The sequence below is a fragment of the Thermobia domestica genome, chromosome 4, assembly GCF_964235325.1.
Source record: "Thermobia domestica chromosome 4, izTheDome1.hap1.1, whole genome shotgun sequence".
Lineage (NCBI taxonomy): Eukaryota > Metazoa > Arthropoda > Insecta > Zygentoma > Lepismatidae > Thermobia > Thermobia domestica.
Window position 1 is genome coordinate 14,013,075 of NC_137457.1, and position 20,352 is coordinate 14,033,426.

Here is a 20,352-nt window from a genome sequence, read left to right on the forward strand (position 1 = left end):
TTGTGATTTATATGCAAGTCCCTATATATGCATGAAACATATTAATCCCAAAGTGTTTGAATTATATGATGCACAAACTGGTAAATGTTTTGGTCTACGTAATGTCGATGAATTAAAGAGATGGAAGCACTCAAAGAGTACCAAAACTAAATATCTACAACTTGTTAGAAAAGTTATCCCAGAAGACATACTAAATAAAGTAGATCTGGACTTAAATAAAACCTTTATTTGTATTAATAACCAACAGTAATAATGTCTTTTTGTTCATGTTCATATGGTTTGTTATGTCTCAAACTATTTTACTTATCATGGTTCATATGTAATTCTGAACTTGTTTTTACATTGATATACGAGGTTTTGTCAATTTTTCAAATCACTTATATATGAATGTACGAGGTTTAGTCAATTTTTCAAATCACTTATATATTGATGTACGAGATTTAGTCAATTTTTCATACCACGGCCCAGGATTCTTTGTAAAAATAGTATTTTGGAATATTTTAAACACATTTTAGCATTTCCCATTCTTTTGGGAGCCATCTATATAACGATAAGTAGTGCCCGTTGTCTACAAGTGCCCTATATTTTCGCCAGGTAATTTATGTAATTAGAAGATGAACAAATATATTATGTATACATATAGAGTTAAATTGTTGAAATTGAATGTTACGTAAAAACAAGTATAATATCTAAATTATTAATCTAATTTAAATGTGTTTACAAGTGGAATATAAAATAAATGAATTAGTTAAATCTCAAACTGTGTTTTAGTGTTAGTGTTATAAAATAATGGACTTGGGAGAATAATATATAACGAAAGTTACCGTTATTATATATATATATATATATATATATATATATATACGCGTATATAAAACATCGCGTTCCCGAGTATTGAAGATTTAGATTATGAACTATTAAAGAATAGGTAGCAACATGATAACTAGAACTTTTTATATTCTCTTTTAGTTGTACCTGGGTTAAGAGCTGCAGGTATGTAGAATCCAATTTATTTTAAATTGAAATTTTAGTTTACGTTTATTAATTGTGTTATATATATATATGTTATATTGTGTTATATGTTTATTAATTGTGTTTACTGCTACACAGGATATCTACATTCGTTTAATGTTAATATTTCAGTGTCATAAAGAGACTGAAACAGGGATTATCAAACCGTTACCATGGTTACTGAAAGTCTGTTTCTATTTCAGTATAGCACCATGATCTTTGCTATATGATTTGCGCTTAGCTGCAAAACGAAAATATACAATGAATTCACAAATCAATTTTATTTCAAAATTCTGTCTGTCGAAAATTTAAAAACATAGCTGTGCTTTTACAATTTGAAATGGTATTTTAGTATTCTGTGTATATGTTGGAAGGTAACTGGTATATGTATTAGGTATGCATTTGAACGGGGCAACAGCTTTTGGAAGAGGGAAAAATCTTACACAAAATATAAAAATTTCAAGTATCAGGTAGTCTAGAAGTTATTGAGCCTTTTTGCACTACTTTTCGAAATATCAGGGTGTAGAAGTGGCATTTAGCAGCTAACAGCTGACAATTCAGTTGAAGCAAGCATTCTGAAAACTCATTTAATTCTTAGAATCAAACGGAAGATATTGCGCCGTGAAAATGGGTGAACGTTCTGCAAACTAAGACATATTTTAGATTTTTAACTCTAAATTTAACTTTAACTCATGGGAATTTTGATGCGCACAACCCTGTTCGTAATTGTTAGTGGGTTATCAATTACGTCCATATAGATGACATTCTGCCAAAATTCGAGCACGACAGGCATGCAAGTAAGACCAACATTGTTCATAAGTATATATCGGACAACAATAGTTGTTAAATTATTTAGAGAAAGCAGGCTACGAACGGAAATTCGACGTTTGTGTGCCACATGATCTGATTCGAAAATATTTACTACATCGAATTTCTATCCGCAAATCTCTACTGAAACATAGGGAACTCGACCCATTTATGAAGCAAGCAGTTGCTCACGTGTGAATAACCTAGGACAGCAATTTGGAAAATAGATCGTAGTGGAAAAAATTAAACACTCCACAGTCTGTAGCAGTCCCACACTGACACAAAGGGAAGTTATGATGTGCGTTGGGTGGAATTTAAAGGGTGTTGTGAATCATAAACTGCTGTGGCCAGGGAGAACGATAGACTTCGACTTACTGTCAATACACTATCTGGCAATTCATCACTGGATACGCTTCCAAAAGTGCATGGGATCGTCTGTGCACGTGACACTAGCTATAAAAGGTGTTGCCGCTGAGGAATATACTCACATTAGCTACAGCAGCCAATATGGACAGACGACGCGAACTTGGAGAAGCGGAAAGAAGGATGGTCATTGGAGACTACAGGTGTGGGCATTCGATCCGTGAAATTTCCAACAAATTTCAAATACTCCGATCGACAGTGAGCGATGTTATCTTGAAGTGGAAGCAGGAGGGGGTCATAACATGCCGACCCAGACCAACTAAACCAACAATATTAACATATCGTGGCCGTAGAAGCTTGAAACGTGTGATGAAGTCAAATCGGAAGGCGTCGTTACAGATGGTGGCACAGGAGTTTCTATCGGGTTCCGGTAGTGTTCCAAATGATCGCACTCTCCGCCGAGAGATCATCGCACTTGGTTTTTATGGTCGTGCTGTAGTTCACAAGCCGCTTATTACAGCCCGCAAAGCGACATGTTGTTTACAGTGGTGCAAGCAACGCCGCCATTGGATTCTAGAGCAATGGAAATCCGTCTTATGGAGTGATAAATCGTGCCAGCAGATGTGGTGGTCCGATGGATGTGTGTGAGTGTGGCGTATGCCCGAAGAAAAATGTTTACAAGAGTGTATCGTACCCACAGTGAAATTCGGCGGAGGTGGCATCATGGTGTGGTCGTGCTTCTCGTAGTATGGTGGGTGGTTTCCTCTTGTTTTAGTGGAAACATGAATGTCGACGCATGCGAAACTGCCCGGGACAATTATGAGCTACTGACACAGTGGACACAATTCGGTATTGGTCCATATCCGTTTCACCAAGACAATGTTCTATGTCATACTGCAGGTGTTATAAAGACATGGTTCGAGAACATGGGAATACAAAAACTTGATTAACCAGCCCAAAGTACTGATATCAACTCTATTGAGTATCTTTGGGATGAGTTGGAGCGCCCCTTGAAAACCAGGCCATGCGGCCCAAACAATACTAGAGACTTGTCCGACGCTTTGCAAGAGGAATGGAGCAATATTCCCGCCGAAACCTATCGCAAGTTGGTGGAATGTCTTCTTCAAAGAGTTGTGGACGAAATTGCGTCAAAAGGTGGCCCCACACGATACTGATGGACTGCCGAAACCGAATTAACGTACTAGTTAGGGGTGTCAGGTGATGAATGGCCAGATAGTGTAATTAGCGTCAGACCTTCTAGCAGCTCAAAAGAGGTGACAATTGTACATGTTGTATATCACTCTAATAACGACAGACTGCGTACAGACCCATCAGAAACTGAGAGTATTTGGCTCGACGGCTTACCTGCATCCATAATATAGTCCACACCTGACACCGACAAACTTTTATTTGATACAGTCTCTACAGAACTTCTTGAATGATGTTGTTATTTCTAAAAATGGACTATGTATCTTTTTATTTCATTTACAGATAAGCATATGACAAATTTCGCCAAGTAGAAATGATATTACCACAAACTCTTCTAACCAGCTTGGAAGAATCAAAGAATTTTTTTGTGATGCGATAATACCAGGTTGGTATTCAATTTGCTGAGTATTAGGCATTAATTTGATAATATTCTTTTTATTTTTAGGAGGAGGTTGTATTTTGATCAATCATGGCGCAAAATGATCTGTTGTAGAAGGAATGTATATGTTTTATTATTACAGAAGGGACAAGGTGTAATATTTTAATTATAATTATTTCCAGTAGGCAGTGCTGCCAGAAAAGGAATAGGAAAATCACGGGCAAATGGCCGACCTCGTAGTGGACCTAGAAATCCATTTATGTACAGTGAGTAATAGCAATTCTTTTCTTTTTGCAATATAATTTTAAGGTACTGTAACATGATAAATACAGACACTGTATTATATTTATTCAGAATTTGTATTAGCTTTTGGTATTTTTGATACTCCAGAAAGATTCCATAACTAAAAAGAGGAAAAAATAAAGTAGGTTATACTGGTAGCGCAATACGTTTCATTGGTATAGGTGTTGCTTAAAATTTAACAAATCTACTAATTATTTTTTTTTTCATCGTTAGCGTAGGAGAAATCATAACTGTATTTAAAAATACATGAACTGACATGAAATAATGAGTACTTTCGGTTTACGTGAAAAGTTGGAGTTTGGGAGTCAATGTAGCTTTTCGGGAATAACCCACAAAAATTGCCAATAGTGAATATTTTAAATTTTTATGGGGTCTAAAGGAAGAATAAAGTAATTCAGTATGTTATTTAACTATTTTTTTGTACTTATAATCTCATGATTTAGGTACTTGGAATTGGAATTAAAATTTTATCTATGCATGTATATTTTGGTGAGCGTTACCTAAGTAAATAATAAAAAATAAAAATTCCAATTTTATTGGGGTTATATGAAAATTGAAAAATATTTCCATATTATTTATAAGGGGCATCTTCTACACACCTAAACTAGTGGGCAGTTTCTGTAGGGCTGCAATGATTAAATTTGACATGATTGTAGCTTCTCGTAAACAACCTAACCCACAGGAAAATTCCCAAAAGTGAATATTTTTAGTTTCTAAGGGTTCCAAATGGGGATAAAGAAATACCCGTGTTACTTAAATTAGAGTTTTTCTTTTAGGATACTAAATCTTATCTTTTAGGTAGTTGAAATAGCAAAGAAAACTTGCAATTCTGTAGAATAGTGGGTTTAAGACGTGTGAGGTCGTAAAACTGGGGGAAGTGAACAGATGTTCCGAATTTAAGAAATATTAAGAGCAAATGTACGAAATTCATCTTTGATACAAAAACTGATACAGACGAAATGCAAGGCCGTAGAGCTAGCAAACACGGGGTTCTGGGGCGGAACTCCACAAAAAATACTTCCTAAAGTAATATCATGGTGTAAAGTAAATAAAATATGATTTGTTGCGTATGCAGTTTTAATTGGTTAGTTTAATCAATGTTTTTTTAAATCAAGAAATATACTATAAATATAATCTAGAAAAGAAAAAGTACTGAGCTAAGATTATTTTATTTTATTTCTGCTTCTTTTTTCAGAAAGAAGACAAATGGCAAAAAGAAGAAAACTTGCAGGTAAAAATTTGAAAATACTATCTACGAGTAAAAGAAAAAATATAACTAGTATGTGTGTCAATGTTATTAGTAACTGTTAGCAGGAATAAAGCTATAGATACATTTCCATAAAACAGATAAATGTATTTTATAATATTATTATCATTTCACGAAAACAAAGTAGTTCAAATATTAGACATATACTAATCAAAATAATTACTGAGCTACAAAGTATGAAATAAATCAGTATAAAATACGATGTGTAGTTTTCGAGGAAATGTAGATGGAATGCATTTCTTCGTAAACCTAAAACTTGATACTGTATATGAAACATGGTACTGAGGAAAATTGTTGTTCTTTTCTCCAACATTTCTAAGACCCTCTGATTCGTTTTCCCTTCGATCTAATTAATTCTATCCATTTTTCTCGACATCCAAATTTCAAAAGATTCTATCCGTTTTTCACCGTTTTTGTGTAATATCTAAGTTTCTGACCCATACAGAACAATACTCCACATGAAATCATTTTATGATTCTTTTTACTCAGTTCTTTATTCAAAATCGCAGAAAATATTATTTTCTACCACCTGAAAGCTTCTTTCGTCATTTCAATCCGAATAATCTAATGTACCAGACTAGTTTTCAGGAAGAGAAAGGTATGCATATATAATAAACATACTATCAAGAGCGCCGATCCTGGGGGACCGAGGGGCCAGGGCCCCCCAAAGCTCATGTGGCCCCTATTTTACTTATGAGTATACAATATTTGGTATAATTTGAGTGCAATTTGTCTTATAATCTTCATATGTATACCTTCTGCATCTGAATGGCCCCCCCCAAATTTACAGAGAAATCGGCGCTCTCGCATACTATAGTGATATTTTCTAGTACTTATATTTTTATGATTATACATATTATTTATAAGTAGCTGTTGTGCCACTGCTTATTAAAATTTTACAATTAAGTAATACTAGAAATCCTATTCTAAAAATACACAAATCACACTTATTTTCTGTAAGTTGGCCACCTGTCTAAATTGGCCACTTTTCGATGGAACCGATGGTGGCCAACATAAAGAGGTTTCACTGTATCACAGCCAAATCATCGCGTTCGGAAATGACGAAACGAAAGAACTTAACGAAAACAACTGCAATATATTAATTCGCGAACGTCTTCAATGTTGTTAAGTGTTTACGAACGCACCCTTTCCTGAAATACCCTGATAAAATGTTAACTGGGCGAGGAAGGAAACAAATTATAATTTTAAAATAAAAATAGTAAACTACAAAACATTTCATTTACAAAATATTCATATATTTTTTTTTTCGTCCTTCCCATCATTTATTGTGATGTATTTCTTCATGGTACGCAAAACAACCTTCACCAACATCTTGACCAAGAACAATAGAAAACTCTTACCTATATCCTTATAATATTATTGCTTGTTAATCGTGTTTCTACTCGTTTTCCGCCATTTTTGAAACAAATTCCTCGGGGTTAAGTGGTGAGCTCAAGGGCAGGGTAGAAGTAGCACAATAATACGGTGCTGTTTCTCGATGATGACATATTTCTTCAGAAACATGATGTAAAAACAATTGAGAACAGATTGCGCAGTTTGCATGTTGAAATTTTGTGAATACCTGGATTCGTTTAAGTATTTCTTTCTACTGTGTTTGTCTGTAACTACAGTACATAAGCCTTTATAATTAGTTGCCCAAATATTTGACTATCACGCAGAAAACAACACCGAAGATTCAACGCTTGTGTTAATTCAACACACACTCTGTGTGTCATTTCAACTACTGGCATTTGACACACAACTCCAAATGGAGAGTGAGTTGCTCTAACCACCTGTTTGTGTTATATTCTAACACAATCACGTTCACACATAAGCATGTCGTTGAAGTAACACAACGATTTTTTACAGTGCAGTTATTTTCTTAGCGTTCTTGTTTCTAGTAGATAGGCACATATCTTGATAGTAATAATTCAAACAATATATTTATCTTTTGTAGGCGATTCATTTCTATCTCCCGGTCATGGTGCTGGGCGCGGAGCTGGTCATGGAGCAGGCAGTGACTTTGGTGATTATTTTTAGTTTCTTTGAAATATTTATTTACAAGTAGTATATACCTAAATAATCACTTCGGTCATTGTTAGGGAAAGATAAATAATATTATTTAAAATTAGTTAATTAATAGCGAAATTTTCTGCACGTAAAATACATCAATGAAAAGTTCTTCAAACCAAACAAAACCAGAAGAGAGCTGTTAGTTAGTAAAGTCTACGAATATACTTTTAGAGCCAAAAGGTTAATTTTCCTCTTTCTAGAGAACTATGCATGAAAATCTATCCTTACGTTGCATAGCTTAATGGGTGTTTTATTGATTTCCATGTTTTATTTACCAGAAATAATTTAAATCTGAAATATCTAAACACAAAAGATGGAACACATGCAATCTACTATATCTTTATTCTCAATCTGTGCCTTTCTATATCACAGTTCTGTATACCAGTCGTACTCCACAATTACACTTAATCTTCTTATACATATTAATCTATATCTTCATAATTCATGTCCTCAACAACTATATCTTCATAATCTCTGCTATTATATTTAAATTTCAATGTTATATCTCTTAATTACATAACGGTCTGTATCATATTTGTATTTTTTTTGCATTATTCTCATATCCTACATTATATTTGGTCTGTATCACATTTGTATTTTTTTTTTGCGTTATTCTCATATCCTACATTATATTTAGTTCAACAAAACTTAAAATTTCAGTTATTGAAACTCTTACCAGGGAAGGGCATGATGTCACTCAGAGATAATTGCACCACATTTGGTGTAGGGGTAGGTAATGGGAATGAGAAAAGAACGTATGGAAGTATTCGTTTCGCAGACCTTCGGAATCAGAAATAATGGGCCTTATAGTCCTGGAGAAGTATCCAGAAGAAATTGAATAAAGTACAATGACAAAAGAAAAGGTTAGCTGAACAGAGTGAATGCTGGGATATTAAATCTATCAACTTCACCTGCCATTACTCATCTTAGCTCTTGTCCATTGGGTATGATTAACTAGTTAGACTAATGCAATGATATAAAGAAAATAAAGAAAATATATACACAGAAATAAATCGATGTGGAAGATCGAATCTGCGGCTTGTACTTTCTGAACTGGTCAACGGAACGTTGAGACTTACTCAACCGTCGAGGTGCTAATTGATTTGTGGTAAGGAGGCATAAACATATCTGGAAGAGCAGACTTGTGCACATTTCGAAATGTCTGACTTTCAACGCGTACTGTGGAGCTATTGCATTATAAATAAAACAGTTCAGAGAAGAGTATTGGTGTTGAAGTGGATGGGTGTGTGCAAGGCCTGAACATGCGACGCCGAGAGACATCAACTACTCTAAAAGATAAAGACTGCAACGTGGAGCTTTGGGACATCGACGACCATGAGTTAATCGTACATAGTACGGATGTGTGCAACACTGTGAGGATCTGTGTCTGGTAGTGGGCAGTTGTAAATATAAGTGCTATCAAGGGAAAATAGGGTAGTTAACACAAAAGTTTCCGAATAATTAGAAAAAATTACTAAAGGGATAAGCTTTGAGTAATATTAAGTAATAATAAATTGAGTAATATTAAGAAAGTAATTTGCCAAAATAACAATAATTTGCAAGCTGGGGAGCTTTAATTTTGGTGGGCTCCACATCGTACATATTAAACACTCGTAACAAATTAAATCAGTTAACATTTAATACTTGGGTACTGACAGCATTTTATAGTGTGAAGGCATACGGCAACTTAAGTTCGACCCTGAAAACCTTCTGGCGATACTCATGATAATTTATATATATATTTTCTTTATTTTCTTAATATTATTTCATTAGGTTTTCTAGTGAAGCATACGCAATGGACAAAAGATAAAGTAAATAATGGCAAGGGCAGTTGATAAATTTAATAGGGGCGGATCCAAAACGGACTTTAGGGGGCGGTTGGTTGAGATACTGCTACTTAGAGGTACTTTTAAGACCTTCAAACGCTGGGATGGGTTTTATTTATATATAAAATAAGAAAGTTTCCTCTTCTGATTGGGAGGGAAACCACCCCGATCGCTCCTCTCTGGATCTGTTCCTGACATTTAGTATCACGACATTCGCCTGGTGGGACTGACAGAGGGTGGACCTTGGCGCATTTTGTGTTCAGCTTATCTTTTTGTTTTAATTCTACTTTATTTAATTTCTTCCAGATTGGCCGCAACAGCGAGCAAAGGATCCGTCCCATCAATATTTGATTGATAGGCCATACTTCTCCAGAACTATAGGGCTCATTATTTCTGATTCCAAATACCTGTGAAACGAATGCTTCCACACGCTCTTTTCTATTCCCATTACCTACTCCTACACCAAATTTGGTGCAATTATCCCTCAGTGACATCACACCCTTCCCTTGTTAGGCTATATATTATTAAATGTCTCTATTGTTGTCTTTTAGTGCCATAATTTGAATCTAAATGAGTGTATGTATATCTTAGGATCAGATTCAGTTCAACCAGCAGCCCAGTGTTCGTACAGTATCATTTTTATTACTAGATAATTGTTGCTTATTATCGATTTCCTTGAAAAATACACATAAGATTTTAGACTGACAAATATCATTTTAAGCTCAAGCTGTTTTATTGATCGATATATGTCTCTTTTTTACTTTTTGTTAGGTACTAATAAAGTTATAGACTTTGGAAGGTTCCAAAGAAAATGTTTTCAATTTATACATTGTCCGACAAAAAAGCCTGATGGTTTTCATATTGAGATTGTGACTAGACTGATTATTTCACAAATGCTATTTTATTTCCGAATTAAGCTATAACTCACAATGTTTGCTAACCTCTCTTAGGTGTGAAACGTAAGGCTCTACCTTTTTAAAAATTAGATTTTGTCAAACGAATTTCCAGAACATTCAAAGGTCCCTGAGCGAAGACCGCGAACTCTTATATCCACGAAAGGTTTGAATGGGCGGAAGGTAAGGTTTATAGGAAATATCTTCAGTATAGAGCGGTCACAAATTCCTAAGGTACTATCATGTATTACTGAAGATTACTGAGGACTTCGAAGAACGAAGCGACATGGACGTTTAATATTCTCAAGAGTTTGAGCATTATATAGTTTTCCTTAAGGTGTAAGCTGTTTCCCGAAATTTCGCAACTCACAGAACTTGCTATTGTGGCTTGGAACACTGTGATTTTCATTACTGTTGAATTGTTAGTAAAATGATTTCTTACTAACAGTTATTGGTTCATGGTCTTTTTTTATGTCTGTAAGATGAATTATCCCTGTTCTTTTCACCAACATTCTATGGGTACTGAGATATCAAAAAAACATAGCTACGTCAAGGTGAACCTGAACAATCACCTCTGAAGAAAATTGATCTAAAATAAAAAGAAATAAACAAAAAAGGAAAACAAGATATCAATTACACCCGTGGTAAACTTGACTCTCAAACACGGAAAGAAACATATGAAAAATGTCAACATGTAATTTGTAAAATTACATGTGTCCTAAATTTCAGTAAATTTCAAAACACTGATGAATTTTATAACAATACTTGTTACAAGTAAAACCTTTGAGTTACAAGTCAATTCCGAAGAATCTAAGCCAGGTGCCAATTTCAATTTGAAATCCATCTGAGGTTTCTGAGGGACCCGGGATGATGCGGATATTATATGACGGATAAATTAGGAATTCCAACTGCATCTTTTTGTGATTAAGAAAAATATTATGATTAATGATTTATGATTAAGAAAATCCTCGTATTTTACAAGGTCTGCAGTTGTCAATTATTGCAAAGATGAATTCCAGTAGCCTTGAAATCCTACAAAGAGTGTCAAAAAAGAGTGGTGCGAAATGTTTGGATGTTACTTAAAGAAAATAGTGAAAACTTCCAACACTTGCTGTAAGATAAGATTAGATTGAATTTGAAGTTAGTGTTTCGTTTAAAAGCAAGGAGGATATATGAGACGTAGATCTACAGCTTAACATGGGATCCGAACCACAAAAGCTCCGGCAGGGTTCGAACCCGGAGCTTCCACACCAAAGGCGCATCCGCTATTCACCATGCTGTAGGAAATTACCAATTGTGAATAAGTGAATTCCATTTATCAAATCAAATATTGGTATGTCTGTGTTAAAGTGAATAGTAAAATTATAGTTTATGGTATAATGTTGTGCATGATAAAATTCTGGCACACTAATATAAATAATTTATATCTTTCTCAAAATCAAATTAAATATGGAGCAGTTTGTTTCCCGTTTAGTAAGTCCTAATAAAGTAGCATTTGCTAGAACTCAAATCAGAAAAGCACAGCATAAAACATCGGCCTCAAGAAAATCTTACTGAATTGGAATATATTTAACCTTCACTACTTAATTTTTATGACGAAGGACACATTCTTCATAAAGTATTTCGACATGTTAAGTTGTTGTTAAAAACTAAAAGGCTAGTTAGATTAAAAATCTTTAGAAAAAGTGAAGGAATTATCTTACCTTAATATAATAATTTAACAGTAACATTAATTTTGTAGAATTTCAATAATCACTATTTAAGTATTAAAATGTTCCTAATTTGTTATCATTTCTTCATTCGAAAAGGAAAAGCAGTTTCTAATAACCACCAAATCAGTGATAACCAGCAATAACCACTTGTAGTTAATCTCTCTCAATAATTTGAAATAGATGCCGTTATGTGAGACAAATATGTAAGTGAGCACAGAACAAAACAATGTGATTGTCAGTTTTCAAATTTCAAACCGAAAGTAATTCTATTTCCAGTGGAGACTTAATGAATTGAAATGAAATATTTCAGTTTAACTCTCTACGATTATGAGCTTTAGTCTAATGGAGACAGTTGATTAAGATACGTGACTGATGATGGAAAAATTAATGGAATGATAATGTCGGAGGAAACAGTTGTGCCCTGATAAAAACCCACGGACACGATGTTGTCCGTCAGATGGTTACTTGGTCGGGATCGAATCAGGGACCCCAAGAACCAGAGGTAAACTCGTTATCACTCAACCATCGTACCTTCCCAACTGGAAAGGTGTGTGATATAATATTTCAATTGTGTGAACTATGCAAACCAAATGCTATAAGTGTACGACTTGTTTTAAATTTTATTATTTTTCTAAGTATATATTTAGAAATGGTAGTTTGTGCTGCAAATGCAAGCCAATGGAATGCTGAATGGTTTTGAATATTACATCGTTCTGTTATTCACCCAGGAGCATTTAAATCCAACATTACCCTTTAGCAACATCATCGTGTAGGCGCCTACTTCTACGGACACCTCCAATCCTCCATGCGGGCCGACATATTACGCCTCTGTAGTGACTTGGTTAATTACATTCGTTCTTTTCAGTGGCAACCTTAACAAAATTTGTTTGTTTTCTTTTGCACTGTAGCCTTTTCTTCTTTTTTCAGAAGTTGAATGTATAAGATACCCATGACTGTTTAGCCCTCCTATAATCAATCTACACTGATGGCAACTATGATATCATATAATAATATAACGAAAATAAGTATGTAATAATCAAAGTATTTTTTAAGCAATTAGTTAAGTGAAACATCCTGGCTCACATCTGCAGTATATACTCCAAATTTAATAGTAAACTTAATGAAGTTCCTTCAAATTAAATAATTAAAATATAGTAATAATGATATATTTTGTTCATAGGTTTAGGAGGACTCGGAGCTCTGGCACCAGGTAAGTGAATCTTTTTAATTTCCATTATATATTGCTAATGAATATTTAAAACACTAAAACTGGACAGTACTAACTCTATGTTCAAGATATTAAAGGTGCAATGATTTTAAACTTAAGAGTCTTCATCCCGTCGAAATTAAAATACCGCTAATTTTACAGCAAATATGTGATATCTTCAAATAGATAAAAGATAATTGAAATATGGAACAAGAGCGGCCTAGGCAATATTATTTTGCCTGAAGTACCGTTATCACAAGTCACCTAGTGGATTTATGTTTTCAGCTGTTTAGAAACGCGAAAATAAATGCCGACTTTCAAAATGGCTTGAAATAGAAAGCAGATAAGTGAGTCGTGATAATGGTTTCTCATGTAAAATGATATTGTCTAGGGTGCTCTTGTTCCACATTTCGATTATCTTTTATCTATTTGAACATATCACATAATTAATGTAAAATTAGCGCTATTTTAATTTCGCCGGGATGAAGACTCAATACAATACAGTATAGCAGTTGTAACCTGGCTTTTCTATTCAGCAAGCTTCTTCTTGAGCCCTCCACACTTCACGGGTTTCCCTCCTAGCCGCTCTTACGTCTGACCCCTTTTGAAAATACAATGCCTCATTTTATAATAATAATAATAATAATAACAATAATAATAATAATAATAATAGCAATAATTCTTACCACTTTATGTTTATTTCCATCATAATTTTGGCACATAGTTCAAGTACACTAGGACCTTTCATCAGTTATGTTCTTAATGCAACCACAGTTCATAGTCAGTTGTTATTTTATGCATGTGTAGTATGTGATGCTAAACCACTTCGTAACATCGTTCCTAATATTGTTATGTAATACAAATCTACATGTGGTTATGAAAATACTGTAATACCTGGATTTCAAATCATGTCAGATCCCTACGTTGGCAACGGTAAGGCGGCGACGGCAGCGAGAAACTGTTGGTAATAGTATAGGAGAAACTCCTTACTACGTGAAAAATAGCGATGAGTGTACAATGCTACGGAGCAATAGAATGACAGTGTGCAATGAACTGAGCAGACGGTGGTTATGTAAAATGGGTAACATTTCTAATTTTAAAAGAGGGCAAATTGTTGGTGCTCTGTTTTGTGGTGCAAGTGTGACGAAATACACACGTGTATTAAGTGTACCGAATGTGATGATGATCTACAAAACTACCGATAAAACCACATGAACGAAGAGGAACAGTAGTCAAAATAAAATCCTCAGTGACAGGTACGAAAAATATCAAAGCGCATTGTCATTCAGAAGCGTCGTGCGGCTGTAGAATGAGTGAAAGAGAAACTGAAGAAGGATTTTCCCCAGCCTTGTCTCTGCACTAAGGTAAAACATGACGGATGCTCTGCGATGACAGTGACTCAAATAACATGGTTTTCAGTAGATCCTGTTCTGTCGCTTACCGATCGCTTGGCTGTTTGATAGTATGCCACTATTTTGCGGGATATTTTGAATCCTATTATCCTGACATTTCCAGGAAATGATGCCACATTCAGGAATAAAAGCGCTGTTATGCACACACCTGGAGACGATAGCGGCGTGGTTTGAACACAATGAGGATTATGTTGAGCACTTCTACTGGCCCGTCAATACTCGTCTTGAAACATAATTCAAGATTTCTTAACCGTTTTGGAGACGGTAGTCTGTATAGAGTTCCACCTCTACACTCTCTGTAGTGGTTTGGTATTCTACTTGCCATCATTTAAAACATCAACAATTCTCTTCCATGTTTTATCAGAAATGTTCTGAAAGCAGAAGGTGTCCTAACTCCTATATTAATCTTGAAAGTTCAACGATTTTCAGGTGCTTCCATTAAATTCATAAAGATTTGTAGTTTATTTATCTCAATGATAAAATATGTTCATAGATGGGGTTTCATTACTTCCATTCTATTTGTATGATTGTCTATATATTTTACAATAATTCTAGTAACGTACCTTCTCCATATTAGTGATGTATCTTATCTTTTACTACTCTTATTGAGTTGAGTTTTAGTTTTACGTCCCGTTCAGCAGCGAGGCTATATGAGACGTGGACCTACTGATTAACTGTGGAATTCGAACTACATGAGCTCCAGCCGGTTACTACTTTTATTATTTATCTTAATATTATCATAGGCCGTTCGTGTGAACGCTAGCCGTGGCATAAATCTGATTTGCCTTAACTTTCATCGACACGACTAAGTGCACCATTGACCCTAATCTTAACAATTAATAATTCTCTTCAGAATGATGTTGCACTTATGCTTCGAATTATGTTAAATTTCAACAATACTTCTACTCTGTGTTTTTGGCATCAAATTAACAAGAATAAACGTAGATATATATAAATATTACTATTTATTAAAACGAGCTTCTAAACTAATTACAACATTTCAAACACTTTCCAGTTTTCGGTTTGTTTTACAGGTGCAGGAGCAGGGGCGGGTGCAGGCGCAGGAGCCGGAGCAGGAGGTGGATGTGGAGCAGGTGCTGGAGCAGGAGCAGGTGCGGGTGCTGGAGCTGGCTCCGGTATTGAAGGTGGCGGTCCCGGGGCGGGTGCAGGAGCAGGCGCGGGAGCTGGTGCAGGAGCTTCATGTGATAACAACGGTAACGGCGGTGCAGGTGCTGGGGCAGGAGCTGGTGCTGGAGCCGGAGCAGGAGCATCAGGTTCCGGTGCTGGTGCTGGAGCTGGTGCTGGAGCAGGAGCAGGAGCTGGAGGTGCAGGAGGAGGTGCTGGTGCAGGAGCAGGGGCTGGAGCTGGAGCTGGAGCTGGAGGTGGTGGAGCAGGGGCAGGGGCAGGGGGAGGGGCAGGGGCGAGTAGTGGAGGAGGTGGTGGAGGAGCAGGAGCTGGAGCTGGTGCAGGAGCTGGTAGTGGTGGTGGAGGTGGTGGAGCTGGAGCTGGAGCAGGGGCAGGAGCAGGCGCTGGTAGTGGAGGAGGTGGAGCAGGAGCAGGGGCAGGAGCGGGTGCAGGTGCTGGTAGTGGTGGTGAAGGTGGTGGGGCTGGAGCAGGTGCAGGGGCAGGTGCTGGTAGTGGTGGTGGAGGTGGTGGGGCTGGCGCTGGAGCAGGGGCGGGAGCTGGTAGTGGTGGTGAAGGTGGAGGAGGAGCAGGAGCGGGAGCTGGTGCAGGTGCTGGTAGTGGTGGTGGAGGTGGTGGGGCTGGTGCTGGAGCAGGGGCAGGAGCTGGTAGTGGTGGTGGAGGTGGAGGAGGAGCAGGAGCGGGAGCTGGTGCAGGTGCTGGTAGTGGTGGTGGGGGTGGTGGGGCTGGCGCTGGAGCAGGGGCAGGAGCTGGTAGTGGTGGTGAAGGTGGAGGAGGAGCAGGGGCGGGAGCTGGTGCAGGTGCTGGTAGTGGTGGTGGAGGTGGTGGAGCTGGAGCTGGAGCAGGGGCAGGAGCTGGTAGTGGTGGTGGAGGGGGAGGGGGAGCAGGAGCGGGAGCTGGTGCAGGTGCTGGTAGTGGTGGTGGAGGTGGTGGTGCTGGAGCGGGAGCTGGTGCAGGAGCTGGTAGTGGTGGTGGAGGTGGTGGGGCCGGAGCTGGAGCAGGGGCAGGGGCTGGTAGTGGTGGTGAAGGTGGAGGAGGAGCGGGAGCGGGAGCTGGTGCAGGTGCTGGTAGTGGTGGTGGAGGTGGTGGGGCTGGAGCTGGAGCAGGGGCAGGTGCTGGTAGTGGGGGAGGTGGTGGAGGAGCAGGAGCTGGAGCTGGTGCAGGTGCTGGTAGTGGTGGTGTTGGTGGAGGCGGTGCTGGAGCAGGGGCGGGAGCAGGTGCAGGTAGTGGAGGTGGTGGAGCAGGAGCTGGAGCTGGAGCAGCAGCTGGCAGTGGTGGAGGAGGTGATCATGTTGGAGCAGGTAGCGTTGGTGTCGATAACATTCCTGCCGTGTATAATGAAAAAAATGCTTTTGTAGGAGCTAGTTTAATTCAAGGCGGCAATAATTTAAACGGAGGCAGTAGTGGTGTATTAGGTGGTGTGTCTGATCTTGGAACAAGTATCGGATTGCAAGGAAAACTTCCACCACCAACTAACATTGGGTATCCTCAAGGAATAAGTGGAGTTCCTGTTCAGGGAATGCTAAAATTAACAGGGCAAACATCAGATGCAAATAATAATGGTGTTGCTTTAGGAGTTATGCCTAGTATTGTAGGTGGTTTGAATAGTCAATCATCACTTAGTACCTCATTAAATTCCGCTAATATTGTCTCCGGAGAAAGTAACACAGAAAGTGGTAGTGCAGGAGCACCTGAAGCACCAGCTCTACAATCATCCCAACCTGCAACTTTAAGAGGATATTCTGGAATTCGAACTTTTACTGGAAATCCAACAGCCTCTCTCTACGAAATGTACGGTTCCGTAGGTCAAGCTCCTCTTTCTCACATTCAAGGAATCTCTAATGCACAAGGACTATCAACTTCCGAGGAAGAAGTCTCCATCCCCTCATATAACAATGCAGGCTTGAACGGAGGTTTCGTTGACAATGGTGATACAGAAAATTACGGTGGTTACGATCAGCACGCGTTAGAGCGCAGATCTTTAGTGGCGCCTGTACAAGAAATACTTAGGGATTATATATATCGTGATGGTTACTATCCCGATGTAAGCGGTCGTCCATTAAGTTATTTCTATAATATACAAAGGAATAAATTTTATGGTTGACGTAAAGTATTTTTTTAAAAAAGTAACTAATAAAATTAATAAAATGTAATGACAATTAATATCTATATGAACTTCACTCTGTTTATTTGAAAATCTCAGGAAAAAAGGCAAGAGTTTTGTTTTTATTTCCCTGAATCTTAGTTGTTACAGAACAAAATATGTAAAACATATTGTGATAAAACAATAGTAATATATTAGTTCTTAATGTAAATAGTAAATTATATTTAAATAAGTAAAGACTAACAAATATCTTTTGAAACTTATATTGAGTGATGAAATAATCTTCGCAGTTTAAATAGGTGACAAATATATCTTTAAACGCATTTTTTACAATCAAATACGTAGAGAAAAAAGAAACGTTAACACAATATATATTCATGCTGTTCCTCTGTTGAGTTTTGTGAATTTGTGGGAACGACAGAATCTTTATTAAAAGTAATTTCATTATTTAGTATTTGCTAAATATTTATTTGGCATTAATTATGATTCAATTTAGTACTACACGAAGTAAATTATATATTCCTATACAATTTAACACTGGTATAAATGTTAGATTAAATAGTTGTCCGTATTTGGTTAGATATATTATAGCAACAAAAATAATAATTGTAAAAAAAATTATATTGTACAATTGTAAAACTTACAATGGGGGGTATTTTTAGCTTATAATCGATACTGAGCTGTTTAATTTCTAAATTAACGTAATATGTATCAATACTAAGAAAGCTGATGGAGTTTTCTGTTCTGTAAATAAATATATAATAATAATTAAGATAAACACTTTAACACAAACAGTTTGTATTACAAAGTCCGGAAAAGTCAATATGATTAATTTATCTTTAATTCAGTATAATTTAGTCCTAAGTTGACTTTGTTAGATAACAGGAAAAATAAATATATTCTTTTTGTAAATATTTTCCATCACATTTTAATTTTGGAGACATTTTCAAACAACTATAATACTAGTGTTTGTAACTTTAGAACATTGCCTTCAAGGTATTATTATTGAAATTACAAAAACTAATATTACTAATTTCCATACAATTTTGATAATTTTTAAAGGAACAACAATAAAGTTATCATAAATAGTTCAAACACTCCATACGAAACCAATATCCTAATAAACATACTGAATTAAGTGTAAAACCAACGGAAGTAAGTAAAAATATTACCAGAATTTTGTAAACAATAGGAACACCAATATATTTGAAAAATACAGTGTCATTTGCCGATAGCCGTTTCACCATATTTGTGAAATTCTTAATAAATACGTCGTGTCACATCGTGAAGTCGATAACAATTCCGATTAATTGCCAAAGGTGATATCTAAAATATTGTTTTTGATTGTATTCAATATCTTAATAACATTGTAGACAAAATCACAACAAACAAAATGTAACTAAATGTATTGTAGCAATAAAATCTTATATGTTGAGAGTTTTTTCTGTAAAACTGTTGGTCTCCAATGGTTATAAGAAATCACGTATTCGAGATTAACCGTTGCAATGTATATATATATTTCTAAACCTAAACTTTCTATGGATATTGTCTTTATCTTGTTTTCCGAACCTTCAATGTTTCAAAATAGTTTAATTACTCATCTAACAAATGGTTAATTTACATAGCGTTACATTTTACACATAAGAGGAAATCAGATAAGGGAATGCTTAACAATCTTATTTTTTATTGTGACCGAATGTTTTAACATTCGACGGCAAAAGTGCAAAAACTCGTAACTCATCAAAACCAATCTTTTCAGGAGAGCAATAAAACAGCTCTTCTTTTACCATAAGAAATGAGATACGAGGTTTCTAAAAGTTTGTTTTTCACGTTTTCTTTTATGGTGTTTTCGTTTACGGGCTTCTGCACACACGTAGATCCAGATGTAAGGAATTGAATGCAACCAAAATCTAAAATTCCATAAAAAGTGAAGATACGAGGTTCCGCATTGTCACCGTCGATATCTAACTTTTTTTTCGCCATATTTGATGTATTATTGTGTTTTAGGGTTGATTATAATATGGGATAAAAGTGCATATTTGATATATTCTAGCTCAAAAACACTAAAACTTAATCCATTACAGAAACAAGTTCCCCATTAATATGAATAAAACAAAATATTTCATGTTTAAACGGGCTATAAATCAATGTACTCGAAACAAATAATGTACGTAGTCGAATTAAGGAAGCAGAAGCTTTCCTAAAATATACATAATGATACTCACAGATCTAGGTTTTAACTTCAAAGAACCAAACTATGAAAATCGTAACTAGGTTTAAGAAATGTTTCTCGAAATAACTTTTGAAAATGTAGATGCACTTGGGAGTTTGATTTATATTTCTTTAGCCCACCAGTATGGAATTTTAGCAGTAAAGTTACATTTTCATTATCTGGTATTTTTGTAACTATTTAATTAATTCGGAATAATTGAAGAAATATATCTGGAGGTATATTTACGACTTTCGTATTCAGACCCAGAAAAGCGAATTCAAGGCATTTATATAAGCAATCTATAATAAAACTATTTATTGCAGATGACATATGCGTACACCATTCATACTTAAAGGTTAGACCCTTTTAATTCGTTTAATGTTGCTGCAAAAACTAAATGGAAAATCGATCAACTACAGTGGTTAATATAA

The 20,352-nt window shown here is 36.1% G+C and overlaps 1 protein-coding gene across 1 annotated transcript in view; it reads left to right on the plus strand.

Moving 5' to 3' along the window:
• The window catches only part of LOC145683630 (uncharacterized), an 82,949-nt gene extending 63,807 nt beyond the window's left edge, over window positions 1-19,142 (plus strand). Inside the window, exons 11-16 of the mRNA XM_081754967.1 lie at window positions 970-993; window positions 3,955-4,035; window positions 5,268-5,303; window positions 7,297-7,365; window positions 13,024-13,053; window positions 15,497-19,142. Of these exons, the coding sequence (XP_081611093.1) occupies window positions 970-993; window positions 3,955-4,035; window positions 5,268-5,303; window positions 7,297-7,365; window positions 13,024-13,053; window positions 15,497-17,709 (2,453 nt within the window). The 3' untranslated portion in view covers window positions 17,710-19,142. The remainder of the gene's footprint in view (window positions 1-969; window positions 994-3,954; window positions 4,036-5,267; window positions 5,304-7,296; window positions 7,366-13,023; window positions 13,054-15,496) is intronic.
• The last annotated feature ends 1,210 nt before the right edge of the window (window positions 19,143-20,352 follow it).